The 17,044-nt window shown below is 48.0% G+C and overlaps 1 protein-coding gene across 1 annotated transcript in view; it reads left to right on the forward strand.

Moving 5' to 3' along the window:
* CCDC40 (coiled-coil domain containing 40) overlaps nt 1–17,044 on the forward strand; it is a 44,000-nt gene that overhangs the window by 19,413 nt on the left and 7,543 nt on the right. The window contains exons 10-16 of the mRNA XM_033438672.2: nt 617–738; nt 8,301–8,544; nt 8,625–8,807; nt 13,515–13,760; nt 14,730–14,943; nt 15,353–15,522; nt 15,633–15,724. Coding sequence (XP_033294563.1) covers nt 617–738; nt 8,301–8,544; nt 8,625–8,807; nt 13,515–13,760; nt 14,730–14,943; nt 15,353–15,522; nt 15,633–15,724 — 1,271 coding nt within the window. The remainder of the gene's footprint in view (nt 1–616; nt 739–8,300; nt 8,545–8,624; nt 8,808–13,514; nt 13,761–14,729; nt 14,944–15,352; nt 15,523–15,632; nt 15,725–17,044) is intronic.

The following is a 17,044-nucleotide window of genomic DNA, read 5'->3' on the forward strand; positions in this document are numbered from 1 at the left end:
CCCTGACACCTGAGAGTGGGATCCCCAGGGGTGACGCCTCCTTTCACGTCCAGCTCCACCCTTTTATTGTACCTTTGAGTGTTCAAGGCCACTCTGACTTCCTCCAGCATCTACCATGCACATCCACCAAGAGCAGACGCTGCTGGGACTCAGCACCTCCACAAAGATGCTCGTGGCCTAATGGGGGTCTCACCCAAGCTCCCATTCAGCGCCCCTTCCGGGAATCAGCACGAGGCCAACTTGCTAACGGTGCAATGATTCCACTGAAATGACCCATCAGGACATTCTGAGCACCACGTGACACAGCAATTGTGGTCGAGCTAAGAACGTGCTGGGCATACAGGCACCATCCCCTCTGATCCGACGGCCGCAGGATGTGGGTACTGTTACTGTTCCCGTGTCACAGCTGGGGCTCAAGGCTCAGGCAGGTGTTAGACAGGTCTTTAGAGCCATGTTTAATTTCACATGTGTCCTTCTGCTGATGCAGATAAAGAAAAGCATGGGTAACAGAGAAGGAAGATGATTCAGGAAGCTCGGGGCTCTCCGACATCCTTTTGGGGCTCTGAACTTAATGACATAAGACCAACATCCAAGTAACCTCAACTCTCCACTGCAGGCCTGCACGGAAATAGATGCCATCAACGTGGAGAAAAAGTGCATCCTGCAGCAGTGGGCCGCCAGTCTGCTGGGCATGAAGCACCGCAACGAGGCTCACAAGACCATCCAAGAGGCACTCAGGTACAGGCGGCCCTTCTGGTTGCCACGGCGGTGGGCCAGGTGGCTCAGGACCAAAGGGGGGTCTGGGCGAGCGGGGAGAGCTCATGACAAGTGTGGGAATGCGGAGGTGGGTGCGGAGTGGACTCCACGCCCAGCTCCTCACAGGTGAGCACGGAGCGCCCATCCTCGGCTCTCCTGGGACAAAGGGGCACACCTGCAGCCGCGCAGCCCTTCGGCCCCAGCTTCCGTCCTGAAGCCACCCTTATTGTTCACCCAGATTTCAGTGTTTCTTAAATCCTTTCAAACTTTCCGTGGCACCAGGAGCAGTAAAGCTTTCACGCTCAGATTTCCTGGGAGGATTAAGGAGAAACAGTGAGAGAGAGAGAAAGAAAAAGGGGTATTTATCTTGGGGAGATAAAGGTGTCCCTTTGATTTGCAGTTTCACCACCTGTGTGCAGAAACTTCATCCCTTCTCTATTGTTCTGCCAAGGGCTGAGTTCCAACCGAAATCCTGCTTTAATCTCCCTGAAAAGGGAAGGAAGAGGCCCCCCTCGCGTTCCCCTCTCACTTCTAGCGAGGGCTGGATGTGTAGCCTGGGTGGGGTGCTGGAGACAGAGGCTTCCAGACACAGCACTGCCTGAATTCCCCAAACCTCCAGGGTGCTTGGGGCCCAGATGTGGAAGCCGGTTCTGGAGGGAGCACATCATAGCTCGACTCGACCTCAGAAAAACAAAACCGGAGGGACTGATTGTTTTTACAACAAGTCATTTTACATGGGTAATGCTGGATTAAAAATACTCATTTCCTTCATTTCCCTGAGTCGATGAGAGAAAGCCAAAGGGAGAATCATGGAATTATCCTGGCAAAGTCCGGCTAAACATCTGCTTTCCCTTTAAACATGCAGGTGGAGGAACCGGGTGGGCTCAGGGCTGTAGGGTCGGGCTCATCTCTGCCCTGTCCCCGGGGCTGCTGGCCTGCCCACTCCCGCCATGTCTGCCCCCTCAATGCTGCCCTGTGGTTGGTGCGGGAGAGGCCTCGGCCTGTGGGCAGCTTTTCCCTCCTGCCCAACGTCGACCTTGAGTAAGGTTGAAGCTGGGAGTCTTATGGCCTGTGCCCCCCACAGGGACCCCCCCGTTGTCTAGCACTTCCTGTGTGTGTCTGTTTTGTGTGTGTGTGTGTGTGTGTGTGTGTGTGTGTGTGTAAGCAATCATATTCTATTATTGTGGGTCCCCGCCACACCGAGACTTGAAAGACAGCAGCTCCTACGGAATCTTCATAGTTAGTGACAAAGTCGTATCAGGAGTGCGTCCCAACCACAGGTGAAGAATCATGTTGAGGCTGCAGCAAACACTGAAAGTCATACATTCAAAGCAAATGGGTCATTTCCACGTGAAACGTCTCAGAACAAGCCAGAAAATACCTACTATACTGTGGGGCTACCCTGCCTAGAATTTACACCCTCTCAGGGATAGGGACACAGACAGGTCCCCTTGTGCCCTGGTATCTGCCTCTGGCATACTTCCTGACAGGATACGTGTGGTACAGGCAGGGCTCAGCACCTCTGCTGGCTGTTAATTTGTCAGCTTCATCGCCTTGAGATCCTGTAACAGGTTCCCTCTTAATCCTCAGATGGATTGGGCCGAGCTTCAGACATATTCTAGATTCTGCCAGTTCTTCTCGTTCTGTTTATTTTCCACTGGTGTCTGTTAATCAAGGACTCTTTTTAATCAACTTGTTAATTGAAGTACAGTTGATTTACAATGTTGTATTAATTTCTGCTGTACAGCAAAGTGATTCAGTTTTACATATATAAGCATTTTTTAAATAGTCTTTTCCATTAAGGTTTATCATAAGATATTGACTCTAGTTCCCTGTGCTCTACAGTAGGACCTTGTTGTTTATCCATCCTATATATAAAAACTTATATCTGCTAACCCCAGCCTCCTACTCCATCCCTTCCCCAACCCCCTCCCCCTTGGCAACCACCAGTTTGTTCTCTATGAAGGACATTTTTAAAGAGTGTCTTTTTAATTTTATTATTTTTTAAATTTTTGGCCATGCTGAGGGGCTTGCGGGATCTTAGTTCCCTGATCAAGGATTGAACCTGGGCCACAGCAGTGAAAGTGCCGAGTCCTGGACAACTGGACCGCCAGCGGATTCCTAAGTGTGTCTTTTTTAAAAATAATTTTTATCAAGGGTAAGTGATCACATTACAGGAAATTAGAGAAACAGAGATAAAGATTTAAAATACACAGTCTTTCTCCTTTGTGACAATGACAGTTGATTAACTAGCTTTCTGGTGTCTTTTCCCCCATGCATGTTTTACTGAGTGTTCAGATTTGTGTCATAAAAATTGGATGTCTCATTGTTACTGTTATTGTCAAATTCTAGGTATTTATAAGGCTTCTACTTCCTAAAAAAGAAAGTGAGTAACTTTTAAAAGTTTGGTTTATTGAGGATAATTTATGTACAAATTTATTATGTAAATTATTAGTGTTATGTAAAAAGTTATCCTTTTTCAGAGCACAGTTCAGTTCAGCAAATGGACAGACGCAAGTAGCCATCATACACTCAAGATATCAGCTATTTCCTGCATCCCAGAAGTCAGTACCTCTTCCCACCTCCAGCCCCCAGCAAACCCTGATCTGCTTTCTGTTCCTATAGTTTGGTCATTTCTAGAATGTCATAGAAACAGGATCACACAATACGTAGCTTTTCTTGTCTAGCTTTTTTTTCACTTTGCACAGTGCTTTGAGAGTCAGCCTGATGTTACAAGATCAGTTGCTGAGTAGTAGTCCCTCATGTGCATATATCAACATTTGGTTGTCTCCAGTTTGGAGGGTAGCATGACCAGAGCTGCTGTGAAATTGTGTGCAGGTCTTGGTATGGGAATGCAAAATGGAACAGGCCACTTTGGGAAACACTTTGGCAGCATTTGAGATCCCCAGCCATTCTCATCCTCACCAACACTTAATAGTGCTGTCATTTAAATTTTGGCCATTAGTAGATATGTCGTGGTGTCCTGTCGAGATTTTAATTTGCATCTTCCTAATGACCGATGATATTGAGCATCTTTTCATGTGAGTATCTGCCATCCATATATCTTCTCTGATAAAAGGTGTCTTTTGCTCATTTTTAAAAATTGAAGTATAGTTGTTTACAATGTTTCAGATATACAGCAAAGTGATTCATATATATATATATATATATATATATATGTATACTTTTCCATTATAGGTTATTACAAGGTATTGGATATAGTTCCCTGTGCTATTGTTTATCTATATATCTGTTAATCCCAAATTCCCAATGTATCTCTCTACCCCCTTTCGCTTTGGTAACCGTAAGTTTGTCTTCTATGTCTGTGAGTCTATTTCTGTTTTGTAAATAAGTTCATATGTATCATTTTTTTAGATTCCACATATAAGTGATATCATATATTTGTCTTTCTCTGACTGACTTACTTCACTTAGTATGATAATCTCTAGGTCCATCCATGTTGTTGCAAATGGCATTATTTCATTCCTTTCATGGCCAAGTAATTGCATATATATGTGTGTGTGTATGTATGTACGTATATATATACACATACCACATCTTCTTTATCCATTCATCTGTTGATGGACATTTAGGTTGTTTCCATGTCTTGTCTATTGTAAATAGTGCTGCTATAAACACTGGGGTGCAGGAGTCTTTCCGAATTAGTTTTTGTCTTTTCTGGATATATGCCCAGGAGTGGGATTGCTGGATCATATGGTAACTCTGTTTTTAGTTTTTAAAGGAACATCCGTACTGTTCTCCATAGTGGCTGCACCAATTTACATTCCTACCAACAGCGGAATGTAAATTTTTCTCCACACCCTCTCCATCATTTATTATTTGTAGACTTTTTGATGATGGCCGTTCTAACTGGTGTGAGGTGATACCTCATTGTAGTTTTGATTTGCATTTCTCTGATTATTAGTGATGTTGAGCATCTTTTCATGTGCCTGTTGGCCATCTGTATGTCTTCTTTGGAGAAATGTCTATTTAGATCTTCTGCCCATTTTTTTTTTTTTTTTTTTTTCAGTACGTGGGCCTCACTGTTGTGGCCTCTCCCGTTGCGGAGCACAGGCTCCGGACGCGCAGACTCAGCGGCCATGGCTCACGGGCCCAGCCGCTCCGCGGCATGTGGGATCCTCCCGGACCGGGGCACGAACCCATGTCCCCTGCATCGGCAGGCGGACTCTCAACCACTGCGCCACCAGGGAAGTCCCTCTGCCCATTTTTTGATTGGGTTGTTTGTTTTTTTTTATGTTGAGCTGTTTGAGCTGTTTGTATATATTGGAAATTAATCCCCTGTCAGTCACATCATTTGCAAATATTTCCTCCCAGTCTGTAGGTTGTCTTTTTGTTTTGTTTATGGTTTCCTTTGCTGTGAAAAATCTTTTAAGTTTAACTAGGTCCCATTTGTTTATTTTTGCTTATGTTTCCATTACTCTAGGAGATAGATCCAAAAAAATATTGCTGTAATTTATGTCAAAGTGTGTTCTGCCTATGTTTTCCTCTAGGAGTTTTATAGTATCCAGTCTTACACTTAAGTCTTTAATCCATTTTGAGTTTATTTTTGTATATGGTGTTAGAGAATGTTCTAATTCATTCTTTTGCAAGTAGCTGTCCAGTTTTCCCAGCAATACTTATTGAAGAGAATGTCTATTCTCCATTGTATATTCTTGCCTCCTTTGTCATAGATTAATTGACCATAAGTATGTGGGTTTATTTCTGGGCTCTCTATTCTGTTCCATTGATCTATGTGTCTGTTTTATTGTGCCAGTACCATACTGTTTTGATTACTGTAGCTTTGTAGTGTAGTCTGAAGTCAGGGAGTGTGATTCCTCCAACTCTGTTCTTCTTTCTTAAGATTGTTTTGGCTATTCAGGATATTTTGTGTTTTCATACAAATTTTAAAACTTTTGGTTCCAGTTCTGTGAAAAATGCCATTGGTGATTTGATAGGGATCACATTGAATGTGTAGATTGCTTTGGGTAGTATGGTCATTTTAACAATATTGATTCTTCCAATCCAAGAACATAGTATATCTTTCCATCTGTTTGTGTCATCTTCAATTTCTTTCATCAGTGTCCTTTAGTTTTCAGAGTACAGGTCTTTGCCTTCCTAGGTAGGTTTATTCCTAGGTATTTTATTCTTTTGCTTATTTTTAAACTGAGTGGTTTATCTGATTATTGAGTTATGAGTTCTCATATGTTCTGGATACAAGTCCTTTACCAGATGTGTATTTTGAAAATATTTTTCTCCCAGGCTGGCTTGTAATTTCATTCTCTTAACGATGTTTTTTGAAGAGCCAAAGTTTTAAATTTTGATGGATTCCAATTTATTAATTTTTTTCTTTCATAGTTCATGCTTTTAATGTCCTCTCTAAGAAATCTTTGCCTGACCTAGAGTCATAAAGATTTTCTCTATGTTTTCTGCTAAAGTGTGATAATTTTAGCTCTTCCATTTAGGTATATGATCTATTTCAAGTTAATTTTTTTTTTTTTTTTTTTTGCGGTATGCAGGCCTCTCACTGTTGTGGCCTCTCCCGTTGCGGAGCACAGGCTCCAGACATGCAGGCTCAGCGGCCATGGCTCACGGGCCCAGCCACTCCACGGTATATGGGATCTTCCCGGACTGGGGCACGAACCCGTGTCCCCTGCATTGGCAGGCAGACTCTCAACCACTGCACCACCAGGGAAGCCCTCAAGTTAATTTTATTATGGTCTGAGGTTCAGTCTTTTTTTGCATGTCCATCTCCAGTTGTCTTAGCACCCTTGGTGAAAAGACCATCCTTTCTCCACTGAAATACCGTGGCACCTTTGTCAGAAATCAGTCAATTGTGTGTATGTGTGTGTGTGTGTGAGTGTGTACACACTCCATCCTGTTCCATTGATCTATTTGTCTATCTTTCACCAATACCACATTGTCTTCATAAGTACAGCTTTATAGAAAGTCTTTAAATCAGATATTGGGAGTCTTTGTTCTTTTACAAAATTATTTTGGCTATCCTAGGTCCTTTGGATTTCCATATGAATTTTAGAATTAGCTTGTCAATTTCTGGGGAAAGAATGCCTACTGGCATTGAGATTGGAAATGCATTGAGACTATAGAGCAGTTTGAGGAGAATTGACACCTTAATATTGAATCTTCTGCTGCGTGAACACAACATATCTCTTCTGTATCTTTTTTTTTTTAATGTGTACAGGTATTTATTGCTATACTGGTGAAATTGGGAAAAAGCAGAAAACTGGATAGAGCCTAAATGTATACCAATGAGATATTTAAAATACTATCTGGTCATTGAAAAGAATTAAGGCGATTTCTATATACACTGATATTGAATATCTCTAAGATACAACAGAAGAAAAAGTAAGGTGCAGAATAGGATATACTAAGCTTCCACTTGTGATTTTTTAAGTGGAGAGAAATACGCAAACACCCACAAACATAATGTTTATATATACATAAAATATATCTGGCAAGACATTTAAGAGACAGTAACAGGTTGCTGGGGGAAGAGAGTCCAAGGCCCAGGAATAGATGTGAGAAAAATATGGAAGGTATTATTCTAGTTCAAGAAGAAAGTACTTTTTGAATTTTTGAATAAAAACTTATTCAAAGGATAAGATACCACAAGTAGAGAAAAGCATGCTTAAAGTACAGCAGGACAGCACAGAATGAAAGGGAAAAAATGTCTCACACACACAAATTCAAATTCCATTATCCAGGATCTGCATTTTTTTTAACTTGACATTACTTATGGGTATTTCCATGACCAGTATGCTGAGAGGATTTGAAGAGACAGCCACCTGTATTCCTCCCAGCCACACCATTCACTGTGCGCCTCAAATGCTTTAAGCTTCGTGTTCACGAGTACAAAACTGAGATAACAGCATATCCTTTCCAAAGGTTATAGTCATGACTAAAGGAGATGGGCTGGCGCCAACCACTCCCCACCCACAAGCACAAGGCAACAGTTTCCTGCCCTTTCCCCCTCCCATAATCACAATATTAGAAGAGTTTTAGACTTGGATTTGAGATAGGTAATAGTTCTTTTAACTTTTATTTTTATTTATTTATTTTATTTTTGGCTGCACAGCATGCAGGATCCTAGTTCCCCAACTAGGGATCGCACCCATGACCCCTGCAGTGGAAGGATGGAACCCCAACCACTGGACTGCCAGGGAAGTCCCAGGTAATAGTTCTAATACATTAGAAAATATTAGTCAAGATTTGAGTACTATTGGGACTTCCCTGGCAGTCCAGTGGTTAAGACTCCATGCTTCCACTGCAGGAGGTGTGGGTTGGATCTCTGGTCAGGGAACTAAGGTCCCACGTGCCGCACAGTGCGGCCAAGAAATTAAAAATAAATAAATAAATAATGTGCGAAAGTCATAAATTTTTTAAAAAAGATTCAACTACTATTGAAAGAGTTGGTTTCCTAATTTCTTTCTCTCCACTCTGTGAGCTTCCTCTGAGCAGGGTACCACCATACATATATACATCGTTGGTGTTCCAACGTCCTAGCTTTGCTCTTTCACTTTTGGCAGCGAATGCCAGCATCAAGTCAAGTCCATGGATGGCGAGCTCGAAGCCTATAAGAAATCCATCATAAAGGAGGAAGAAAAGAATGAGAAACTGGCCAGTATCCTGAACCGGGCAGAGACGGAAACCAGCCTGATGCAGAAACTGACTTCGCAGTGCCTGGCCAAGGAGGAGGCCCTGCAGAATGAGTTCAACACCTACAGGCTCACCCTGCTGGACACGGAGGACGCACTGGGCAAGGCCCACATGGTATGGTCATGTCTCCCACCTGCAGGGCAAGACTCCCCGACCTCCTTCACAGCGCCCACCCTTTGGCTCTTTCTTTCCAGGAATACACGGCAACCATAGGCCAATTGCAGACTCTCCACCAGACCATCCAACATGAGCTGGAGCTGGGGAGGAAGATGGATGCCTCCATCGTGGAGAAGCTGCAGGAGCACGTGACCTCCAACAAGATGACAAAGTACTTCCACCAGCTCATCCTGAAGCTCCAGAAGGAAAAGACCAACCTGGTATGCCACCTGCACACACCCGGGCCTCAAAAGGCAGGTGCCCCCAGGGAGAGCAGGCATTGGGGCGCCTCTCGCAGGGAACAGACCACATGTGGCGGAATGGGGGGGAGCAAGGGGCACTCAGCATGTTCATTCACCTTTCATTTTTTTCTAGTTGAAAAGAAATGCATTTTTATTGTAGGGAACCTAGAAGTACAAAAAGGCATAAGAGGAAAATAAGACAGCTGAAGTCCCACCATCCAGAGATAATCTCTTCTGAAATTGTGGTGTATTTCCTTCTGGAAATTTTTCTAAACACACACGGTCATACTCATACACACAAAGACACACAGAAACACACGTGCACATACACATCCCCATGTGCACATGTGAGCAAACACGCACACTCGTTCACACACACGCAAACATGCACACATTTGTGCAACATGTTCACATACATGAACACACATGTGAAGACACCTATGCATACACAACCCTAGAGGACATAGGACTCTTACTATATACCAGTTTTTAATCCACTCTAATCCATTTACATTAATTTTAATGAAATATAACACAGAGAGAAAAGTGCACAAACAAGTGTAGTTGTCAATGAATTTTTCACTATGTATGTAGTGTTTTATTTTACATTATTGGCCGCATTCAACATAACATTTTCCATTAAATATGCTTAGAAAAAGTACATGTTGGCTTATGCATCACATTTCATCCTACAAATGTATGTGTTTTGTTCAACAGTTCTCTCATTAGACACTTCAGGTTGTTTCTAGGTTTTAAACTTTATAAATAAGTCAGCATTGAACATGCTTGCTCACACATCTTTGTCCACATGTCTGAGGATAAATTGCTGCAGCAGAAACCCTGGTCAAATTGGTAGGAGCATTTTAAGTGGATTGTGGAGTTGCCCAAGCCTCTGCCTCCCCAGGGTGTGCCTGGAGGTCCTGAGTGAATATGATTGGCCCACCTGGCCTGGGGACCCCACCCCTACCCCTGTCATGAGCTCTCTCTTGCTCCCCCAGGGGTCTTGCTTTTCTCTGAGTGGGGGGGGGGTCCCTGTGTCCTTAGAAAAGCAATTTGTTACTTAAATAATTTCTTCTTTGGCTCTTCCTGTGATGTGACCCCCTGCCTCGGGGCTGCTGTCTATCTGGCTAGCAGCCTGAAGCACCTCACCCCTCCCAGACACCTGGGAGGAGACCAGCTCGCTCCCGGCCTGGTGTGCTAAGGAACCAGAGAGACAGGGCTGGAACCAAGACTGCCCATGCCTGGATCTCCTTGAGATGCCCTAGCTGACACTGGTGGAGTACTTCCAGTTCTTATTCTGGGAAGTGGGGGCAAGACTACCTGCTGGGAGCAAAAATGGGGGGGGCAGTGTGTACTGGAGAAGCTATGGAGTGTGTTGGGTGTGAAGTAAACCTGCCCAGCCCTGCTGCAGCACCACAGAGGCCGGTCCCCTGGCCCCCAGGTGTCCCTCTTCCCCAGCCACCCATGTAGGCGGCACATGTACTACCACTTATGTCCACAGGAGGGCAATAAGGAGTCCAGGTCCAGCATTTGTTGCAACAATTGGTGGGCGGCAGGTGTACTACCACCCATGTCCACAGGAGAGCAGTAGAGAGTCCTGGGCCAGTGTTCGTTGAAACTATTGGTGGGCAGCATGTGTACTACCACCGATGTCCACAGGAGGGCAGTAAAGTCCTGGTCCAGCATCTGTTGCAACAATTGGTGGGCAGCAGGTGTGCTACCACCCGTGTCCACAGGAGGGCAGTAAAGAGTCCTGGGTCAGCATTTGTTGCAATTGGTGGGTGGCACATGTCCTACCACCCATGTCCACAGGAGGGCAATTAGGAGTCCAACTCCAGCATTTGTTGCAACAATTGGTGGGCGGCAGGTGTACTACCACCCATGTCCACAGGAGGGCAGTAAAGTCCTGGTCCAGTATCTGTTGCAACAATTGGTGGGCAGCAGGTGTGCTACCACCCGTGTCCACAGGAGGGCAGTAAAGAGTCCTGGGTCAGCGTTTGTTGCAATTGGTGGGTGGCACATGTCCTACCACCCATGTCCACAGGAGGGCAATAAGGAGTCCAGGTCCAGCATTTGTTGCAACAATTGGTGGGCGGCAGGTGTACTACCACCCACGTCCACAGGAGGGCAGTAAAGAGTCCTTGGCCAGCATTTGTTACAATTGGTGGGCAGCCCATGTACTACCGCCCATGTCCACAGGAGGGCAGTAAAGAGTCCTGGGTCAGCATTTGTTGCAATTGGTGGGTGGCACATGTCCTACCACCCATGTCCACAGGAGGGCAATAAGGAGTCCAACTCCATCATTTGTTGCAACAATTGGTGGGCGGCAGGTGTACTACCACCCATGTCCACAGGAGAGCAGTAGAGAGTCCTGGGCCAGTGTTCGTTGAAACTATTGGTGGGCGGCATGTGTACTACCACCGATGTCCACAGGAGGGCAGTAAAGTCCTGGTCCAGTATCTGTTGCAACAATTAGTGGGCAGCAGGTGTACTACCACCGATGTCCACAGGAGGGCAGTAAAGTCCTGGTCCAGCATCTGTTGCAACAATTGGTGGGCAGCAGGTGTACTACCACCCGTGTCCACAGGAGGGCAGTAAAGAGTCCTGGGTCAGCGTTTGTTGCAATTGGTGGGTGGCACATGTCCTACCACCCATGTCCACAGGAGGGCAATAAGGAGTCCTAGTCCGGCATTTGTTGCAACAGTTGGTGGGCAGCAAGTGTACCACCACCCACGTCCACAGGAGGGCAGTAAAGAGTCCTGGGCCAGCATTTGTTGCAACAATTGGTGATCAGCCCATGTACTACCACCCACGTCCACAGGAGGGCAGTAAAGAGTCCTTGGCCAGCATTTGTTACAACAATTGGTGGGCAGCCCGTGTACTACCGCCCATGTCCACAGGAGGGCAGTAAAGGGTCCTGGGCCAGCAGTTTTTGCAACAATAGCCAGCAGATGCAAGTCCAGCTCTGGAAAGGGGGCACTTTTCCCAAACTGCTCATTACACCTCGTGGGCTGGTGGCAGACAGGGTGGGCATATCTGGGACAAGGAGCAGAGATTGTGGAGGGACAGAATCATACGCAGCTGGGTCCAGAGGGAGGGCAGGCACAGGTGAACCATGGGGCCTACACAGTTCAGGAGCAGTACTGATGTCCCAGGAGGAGGCCAGGGTGGTCTCAACAAAGGGGACAAACAGCCCGAGGGGACTGAGGGGAAGTCGGGGTGCTCTGGTTGGCCTGGTTGGTGGCTGAAAGGGGACTTAGGAGCTGAAGCCCTTCCAGGGTGGCTAGCACTGGGGTAGAGAGGAAGGCAGGGCCCCTGTGAAGACCCAGTGACCTTGGATGGTCTTGGCAAAGAAAGGGACGGGTGGATAGCCAGAGCTCAGAGGGGCCAGAGGGACCAAGGTGTGACCGCAAGGAGCTGGGTGACTTGAGATGCTGGCAGGGTCTGGCTTTAAACCTAGGAATGTTCTGGAAAGTCATGCACGATGGCTGGTCAGAGAGTGCATGTGTGACAGAGCCAGCTGGGGTCGTGTGGGGAGGGGCAGAGATGACCCTGGGAGACCAGGAGTTGATGGGAGCCACAGGCTGGTAGAGAGCTGAGGATTTTCGTGGGCAGGAACTTGTGGGCAACCAACGGCGAGGGGCTGGCTAGCAAGGTCAAGGCAGAGCCACAGCTCGGGGAAAGGGGCCCTGATCCCAAAGTGAGCCCGAGCTGCCTCCCTCCCTGATCCTCACAAGTATCCTTATGATCAACCCTCCATGGTAGGAAAGAGTGGAGCAAATCTGTCTTCGGAAGCCAACAGAGGAGGCAGGGTGGGCTGGCCCAGCCTTCGGGACAGTGGCAGCCCCACGGAGCCCTGGGCACTTCTGCCCCGGGCTGAAGCTCCCACCCCCAGAACCAAGGTTGGCGAGAGCCCCAGTACAGTACAATCTTTTCTCTTAAGGACTGTGTCCAGCTTTTCCAGTGAAATGTAAGGACATTTGTCCCATCAAATAGAAATTAGAAGTTGGTGTTTGTCACAGCATTATTTAGAGTTGGAATGTTGATAAGAGATTGACAAGCTCAAAGAAGGCAGGCATCTTGGTATTCCTCACCAAAACACATGAGCTGTCAAGAGCAGTGCTCCATGATCATTGTGGAACAGATGACATTCCCAGGGACAGCTGTGACTTGCTTCCTAATCTCTGTTACAAATATGACCGAGTATTACACAGCCATTAAAAATGACATGACATGAAAGTTGTCAAATTGCAAAGTGGCTTACAAACCTATACGTAGAGTGTGATCCTGTTTTTCTTTTGGTGGGGGGCAAAGGGGTTTATATACAAAGTCAGGAAGGCAGGATAGATTCTAAATAGTGACGCTGGCTAACTGTGTGGCAGATTTATGGGTGATCATCTGTATTTTCACATTTCCCCGTTTCAATGCACGTTACTGTTTGTTTGATAAGAAGAGATAATAATGTTAGCTTTCTTTTTCTGTGAGAAATCATTAGGGTTCCAACAAGTAGGTCCTTTGACAGGTCTTGAGGTGGAGAGAAAGCCAACATCCTCCTCTCCTGATTATGTTTTGGAATTTCTCCAGATGAATACCTGGATGATCAAGGAAACAAGAAGCCAACCAGCTCCTTTGGAGCCTCCCAGAGAGAGAAAAAAAGTTCAGACATGTTTCCTTCTGCTAATTCAGGTGACACATCATTCCAAAATTGACGGTGACATTGCTCAGACCACCCTGGACGTCACGAACACCAGCTGCAGGCTGGACATGCATCAGAAGACACTGGCTGAGCTGGACAAGGAAGTGAAAAAAGTCAACGACCTCATCACAAACAGTGAAAATGAAATCTCCAGGCGCACAATCCTGATTGAGAGAAAGCAAGGCCTCATCAACTTTTTGAACAAGCAGCTGGAGCAGATGATTTCTGAACTCGGGGTAAGACCCCAGGGCCGGGAGAGGCCGCTCGGGTTGATATCCATGCCTGGCCATTCCAGGAACTTCTTATGTTCAGAAACGAACTCACGTGGAACACACGCGTTCCTGTCCCGCTGATCATACAGGTGAAGCACACGTGTCTGTGCCAAGTGCTCTGACTCGGGCTGTCTGCAGACCTTCTCTGTCGGGCCAGATAGTATTTCAGGTGTTACAGGCCAGATGGTCTCTGTCGCAATCCCCCACCCCAGCGGCTATGAGGAGGCACAGGCAGTACGTAAACAGACGGGTGTGGCCGTGTGCAGTAAAACCTTACCTAGGGCCCCTGAAGTTTGAATTCCATATAACTTCCGCCTGGCACAAAATTCTCTTCTGATTTTTTGTGCGGCCAACGGGCTATGCGAAGATAGGCAGCAGGCGGGATCTCAGCCACTGACTGCAGCTCTAAGTGAAGCGGTCTGATGAGTCTGGGGCTTGAAGTCCTACAGGTTATCCAGGTATCGCTGACCTGAGGAACCCACCAACAGCTTCAAGTCCCAGAACAGGATGGGCAGCTGGGGGCGCATTCTTAGGTAGACCTCGACACCAGAGTGCGGTCTCAGAGCTGCAACCTGCTTGGATTCCAAGGGAGTAAAGACCCTAACCCATGACAGTGCGCTGTTAAAAGACAATTTGCAAAGCCTCTTGGGTGACAGAGGCCCTGCTGCCCCTGCCCCAAGACTGGGGCATGGTGGGGCCTGGCCAGTGGAGGGAGGGGAAGGGGTCACAGACCCCCAGACCCATATCTCCCACAGCAGGTCAGTCCATATGGCCTGGGCCCTCGAGGGAAGGGACCCAATGACAGGGTCCCTGGTCCCTCTGAGTAAAGACCCCCTACTCGTCGTACAGACACATGATCTCAGGGGTCCCCACCCTCGGCAGCCCACCCAGATTTAGAGGCTCATTCTTCTTTCTGGTGAACATCACTTTCAGGGGGAAGAAGTGGGGCCCCTGGAGCTGGAGATCAAGAGGCTGACCAAGCTGATCGAGGAGCACAACGCCGGCGTGACGCAGGCCCAGGTGACCTGGCTCCGGCTGCAGCAGGAGATGGTGGCGGCCACGCAGGGGCACGAGGAACACCTGGCATCCCTGGACATGTCCAAGAAGGAGATCCACATCCTGGAGCAGAAGAAACTACGGATAGAAAGTGAGCTCCCCTTCCCAGCCCCCCTCCACAGCACCTGCTGTTGTGTCCCGGTCCCACCTGGTCAGCCCAGCCCTGCAGCCCCACAGGAAGTGCTGCCTGGTGTCCAGGGCCCACTCGGCCTGAACACATCATGCCCATTTCTTCCCGGAGGTCCTGCCGCCTGCTTGTCCTGCCCTTGAGCCACCCAAACCCCCTGTTGGTGGTCAGGGTCGTTGCTTTCCGGCCCTGCCCCTGAGCTTGGCTGGTCTTTCCTAGGGGCTTGGTGTCTGAGCGCCAACCCTGTCCCCTTCGGCCTCCTCTGGCTGGGCGGGGGTGCCCGAAGGTCGGCGGGGCTGGGGGGCGCTCTGGGCACAGACCCAGATCACAACCCCCAGGGGCCACCCCCGACCCCCGGCCGCCCTCCCCGCAGACAAGATCGACCAGGAGAAGAAAGAGCAGAAGCAGATCGAGCGGCACATGAAGGACCTGGACAATGACCTGAAGAAGCTCAACGTGCTGATGAACCAGAACCGATGCAGCTCCGAGGAGCTGCAGCAGGGCAACCTGACCACGGAGGGCGAGTTCGTGCGTGCACTCAAGGTAGGCTCCACCTTGAGCTCCCGCCCGTGGTGGGCAGGCAGGGGGCAAGGCGGGGGAACAGGTGTGCGCCCGCCCTCAGCCCCACCCTCAGCCGCCCCCTCCCCATGCAGGCCTCAGAGCGAGAGACCATCGAAATGCAGGAGAAGCTGAACGAGCTCAGGGAGGAGAAGGCGGCCGTGCTCAACAGCCTGGTGGAGGCGGAGTGAGTGCCGGGCGCGTCCTGTCCCAGGGTCGCTGCCCTGCGGAGCCGTGGGAGGCCACCATCCACGTAAACCGACCCGGGAGGTGGGGGCGGCTCTGGAACCCGAGGTGGATCCTGGGGAAGAGTGGGGTTCTTGTCTCCTGAGCTCAGGGCAGCCCTCCCACCAAACCCATGATCGTGGTGGCTGGAAATATAGTGGCTTCCTTTGGGACAGACTTTTTAAAAACTGTATGATCTTTCTGGTGCCTGATTGTAAGAGTAATCCAGACCCAACGGTAAGCATTTTAAACTGTGACAGTGTGTGCAGAGTAGAAAGGAGACTCACACTTAATCCAACCCTCTTCCTTTACCATTTTCTCTGTGTATTTCTTTCATTTTTTTTTAACAAAAATGAGATTGCTCTCTATGTCCCCCTTTGAAGTAACCTTATATTTTTCTGTGATGTCCTTCCCCATTGGTGCACGTAGATCTGCATCTCCAGTTGCAAGGGCTCTTGAGCGGGTACTGTATGCATGCACCCTGACTGGTGCCATGTGATTGCCAAGGGGCTGAGTGGCAAAGGGATCATCCCCTCCCTGTGGTTTGACAGAATCTACACATAACACCGCCTGGAGCTTGCAGAGGACCTTAGTCCTTCCAGGCTGCTCAACAGAGCACCACAGACTGGGGCTTCTAAACAGTAAACAGGAGTTTATTGCTCACAGTTCTGGAGGCTGGAAGTCCGAGATCAGGGTGCCTATATGGTCGGGTGAGGGCTCTCTTCTGGGTTGCAGACTCCTTGCTGTGTCCTCACAGGGTGGCAGGAGAGGGGGAGATCTGTGGGGTCTCTTTTATGAGGGCACTAATCCCATTCATGGGGGTTCCACCCTCATGACCTCATCACCATCCCAAGACTTGGCATAAGGATTCCAACATGTGGATTTGGGGGCGGGGGGACACAAACATTCAGACCACAGGGGGTGGGGGGGCATGTGTCTTTGCTAACATTTTAATAGCTTTCAGGCTCTTGGTCTATCTAGGCTTTTGACTTCTTCTTATATCAAATTCTATCACTTATATTTGCTTTTCTCAGTTTCTCCTAAAGTTACATATCTGTTTTCTCCTCTGCCCCAGCCCCCTGCCCCGGCCCCCCAGTGAGGGTGGTGGGCACTGGGGTTGAGTTCACCTTCTGGTCCCAGAATGGTAACATTTGTTTCTATTTAAACCCTTGCCTGGGTGCCTGCAAATTAACCAGGCCACCTGCTAGGTGAGGGCGCCCCTCATGGACGGGAAGGCGAGGGTCTCCTGTAGCCCATTACAGACATTGCTCCTTGTGCTCGG

Source organism: Orcinus orca, chromosome 19 (assembly GCF_937001465.1).
Source record: "Orcinus orca chromosome 19, mOrcOrc1.1, whole genome shotgun sequence".
In the NCBI taxonomy this organism is placed as follows: domain Eukaryota; kingdom Metazoa; phylum Chordata; class Mammalia; order Artiodactyla; family Delphinidae; genus Orcinus; species Orcinus orca.